The sequence below is a fragment of the Euprymna scolopes genome, chromosome 9 (genome assembly GCF_053919585.1).
Source record: "Euprymna scolopes isolate OS-2025 chromosome 9, ASM5391958v1, whole genome shotgun sequence".
NCBI classification, from domain to species: domain Eukaryota; kingdom Metazoa; phylum Mollusca; class Cephalopoda; order Sepiida; family Sepiolidae; genus Euprymna; species Euprymna scolopes.
Genome location: NC_136490.1, coordinates 106,428,272 through 106,431,858, shown reverse-complemented (window position 1 = coordinate 106,431,858; position 3,587 = coordinate 106,428,272). Strand labels below are relative to the sequence as shown.

Genomic DNA, 3,587 nt, shown 5'->3' with positions numbered 1-3,587 from the left:
TCGCTGAAACCGGCGCATCAGGAAGAGAGAGTGAGGCTGATCCTGCGCAAGTCTCCCTCACTTTAATCCAAGTCAAGCGCAAGTCATGACATCGATTTTGTTAACCTAAAGTCCTGCGGCGAACGGGGAACGGCGAAACAGTAGGTGTGGATACACCGGAAGCTGTAACTGTGAACCTACACGGAGGCGATTCGGGACATGTGGTCGTTCCTCACTGAACTGAGGCAGTGGTTGTCCGGCAGCCTCCTGTGTGATCGAGCAGCCCTCTTCAGGATCGCTCTGCTCGCCTCCGTAGAATGAAGACGGGGATAGAAAAAGTTCCCTAAAAATAGCCTGCTTCACCAAACCCTAGCCTACATACCGCGGCTGGCGGGGATCCCTCTTAAGCGATCGAAACAAAAAAAAGAAGAAAACAAAGGTGCTTACTCTAGCATCGTGGAATGTCCGAACCCTGCTCGGCAATGCAAAAGCAAATCGACCTGAAAGACGAACAGCGCTGGTAGCTCGTGAGCTTCTCGCTACAATATTGACATTGCAGCCCTAAATGAAATTCGTTTTGCAGACAAAGGCCAACTGACCGAAACTGGTGGAGGCTACACCTTCTTCTGATGTGGGCGCAGTGCTGAGGAACTGTGTGAAGCCGGTGTGGGTTTTGCAATCAAAACAACTCATGTACCAAAACTAGCAAGCATTTCTGAAGGTATCAACGACAGACTAATGAAAATGCAGTTACCTCTTGGACGCAACACCAGCGTTACGCTGGTCGGCGCCTATGCACCAACGATGACTAACCCTGATGAGGTCAAAGACGAGTTTTATGAAGAGCTGGACTCTCTCATTTCCTCAGTGTCTCAGTCGGAGAAGCTTGTAATTCTTGGCGACTTCAATGCACGTGTCGGTACAGATCATCAAGCCTGGTACAACATCATTGGAAAGCATGGAGTAGGCAAATACAATAGCAACGGATTCCTCCTCCTTAGAACCTGTGCGTCACATGATCTCAACATTACAAACACTATGCTCCGCCTCCCAAATCGCAATAAAACCACATGGATGCATCCACGTTCTCGGCACTTTCATCAAATCGACTATGTCATTACCAGAGTCAAGGACAGGCAGGACGTGAAACTGGCCAAAGCCATGTGCGGGGTTGATTGTTGGACCGACCACCGCCTGATCATGTCTAAATTCAACTTCTTCATCCAACCAAAGAGAATGCCTCAGGGTAAAAAAAAAACAGCAAAAATACTCAACACAGCCAAATTGAAATGCCCTAAAACAGCAGCGGAATTCCAGAGCAGCATACATAGTAAACTTGCTAACGTCAATCTCAATTACAACAGCGCTGAAAAGAGCTGGCCATCCTTCAGAGATGTTGTTCACTTTGCTGTTCTTTACGTTCTATGTCTTGCCACCAAACACCACCAGGACTGGTTTGACGATAATGATCCTGAGATCCACAACTTGTTGCAGAAAAAACACAGCCTGCTAAGAATGCATCAAAATGACCCAGTTTGTGTGGCGAAGAAAACTGCCTTCTCTAACATGCGCAACAAAGTCCAATCCAAGCTGCGTTCAATGCAGGATTCCTGGCTCAGTGCCAAGGCAGAGGAAATCCAAGGCTACGCAGACAAACACGATACAAAGAATTTTTACGATGCACTAAGGACAGTTTACGGACAACAGTCTTCTGAATTCTTTCCCCTGCTCAGTGCCGACGGCTCAACTCTACTCACGGGAAAGAAAGAGATGGGCTGACCATTTCAACAAAGTGCTCACTCGCCCTGGAGCCATCAATGATATAGCAATTGGACGTTTCCCCCAAGTCCCCATCAATCAACAGCTCGACCCTCCCATCATTCGAAGAGGTCAGCAAAGCCATTCAGCAGTCAACCAGCGGAAAAGCTCCAGGTCAAGATACCACAATCTTTCACATCTATAAGGGAAAAGGAAATCGCCAATCCTGCGATAACTACCGAGGTATCTCTCTCCTGTCCATAGCAGGAAAGATCTTGGCTCGCATCCTCCTCAACCGCTTACTTGCTCACATGGAACAGGGACTCCTGTCGGATAGTCAATGTGGTTTCCGCGCCGGTCGCGGGACTACTGAGATGATCTTTGCCGCCCGTCAGCTTCAAGAGAAATGCATCGAACAGCACCGGGACCTTTACACAACATTTATCGACTTAACCAAGGCATTTCACACAGTCAGTCGGGATGGTCTGTGAAAAATAATGAAGAAATTCGGTTGAACAAGTACCTTCATCACAGTAGTTCGTCAATTCCATGAAGGCATGATGGGGCGCGTCCTTGACGACGGTGAATCCTCGGATGCTTTTCCGGTAACAAATGGATTGAAACAGGGCTGTGTCCTTGCCCCTACACTGTTCAGCTTGATATTTTCTGCAATACTATTTGACGCTTTCAGCGACCAGTCACTAGGCATCAACATTAAATTCAGAACAGATGGATATCTGTTTAACCCAAGAAGACTGCAGGCTGTGACAAAAGTGAAGGAATCAGCGCTGCCTGACTTTCCTTTTTGCTGATGACTGTGCCCTCAATGCCAGCAACGAGCGAGAAATGCAAGACCAGATGAACAAATTCTTCGGCCTCACAATTAGCACCAAGAAGAACGAAGTTATGTTCCAATCAGCCCCCAGAAATCTGTATTATGAGCTAAGTATCTCAATCAAGAGACAGAATCTTCAAGCGGGTGAGACCTTCACCTATCTGGGCAGCACTCTATCTCGGACAGCCACAATCAATCTCGAAATCAACAACAGAATCTCCAAAGCAAGCAGCGCATTCGGGAGACTCAATATCAAAGTCGTGGAAAGGAGAGGAATCAGCATTGACACGAAGCTGAAGGATTACAGAGCAGTTGTCCTCACCACATCTCACCTCTATGGCTCAGAAAACTGAACTACCTACAGAAGGCACGAAAAAACGTTGAACCACTTCCACGTGAGATGTCTCCGAAATCTCTTCCAGATCATATGGCAAGACGAAGTCGCTGATACAGAGGTCCTGATAAGTGCTAATCTTCCCAGCATAACTACTACCATTCGTAAGACCCAACTGAGATGAACAGGTCACATCTCCCGCACGCCAGATGAAAGAATCCCAAAACAACTCCTGTATGGCGAGCTGTGGCAAGGCAAGCGTTCAGTCGATGCACCAAGAAAATGCTTTAAGGACAACCTCAAAGTCTCCCTCAAAGACTTCAACATCAGTAACGAGTCCTGGGAATCGCTTGCATCAGACATAACTCGCTGGCGTCACTTCATCAACAAAGGAGCTGAAACAGCTGAAGAGAGAAGAACGTTCTAAGCAGAGCAGAAGCGTGCAACATGCAAAGCCAGAGCAAAAAGCTCTGTCCCCACAACACCTGCTAACAACTATCTTACTTGTGGGAAAGCCTTCCCTCGGATCGGCCATACAAGTCATCTCCGGAAACACAGAAATAATACACTCACTGATGTCATGGTCATCTTCGAGTTCGAAGGACGAAGGAACTATAGGCATTATAAAACCTTCTAGTGCATATATATATATATATATATATATATATATATATATATATA

The 3,587-nt window shown here is 46.8% G+C and overlaps 1 protein-coding gene across 1 annotated transcript; it reads left to right on the top strand.

Annotated features, from left to right (window-relative positions):
- The first annotated feature begins 723 nt into the window (after positions 1–723).
- Positions 724–2,228, top strand: LOC145284643 (uncharacterized). The gene is made up of 2 exons (XM_080133547.1): positions 724–1,149; positions 1,827–2,228. The coding sequence occupies exons 1-2, from the start codon at positions 724–726 to the stop codon at positions 2,226–2,228; spliced, it is 828 nt and encodes a 275-aa protein (XP_079989673.1).
- The last annotated feature ends 1,359 nt before the right edge of the window (positions 2,229–3,587 follow it).

Bases quoted from the DNA above. Each gene is read 5' to 3' on its own strand.
- LOC145284643 (XM_080133547.1), top strand. From the start codon at position 724: ATGCAGTTACCTCTTGGACGCAACACCAGCGTTACGCTGGTCGGCGCC. The intron at 1,150-1,826 runs GTTGATTGTTGG...GTTTCCCCCAAG, and splicing joins TGGCCAAAGCCATGTGCGGG to TCCCCATCAATCAACAGCTC.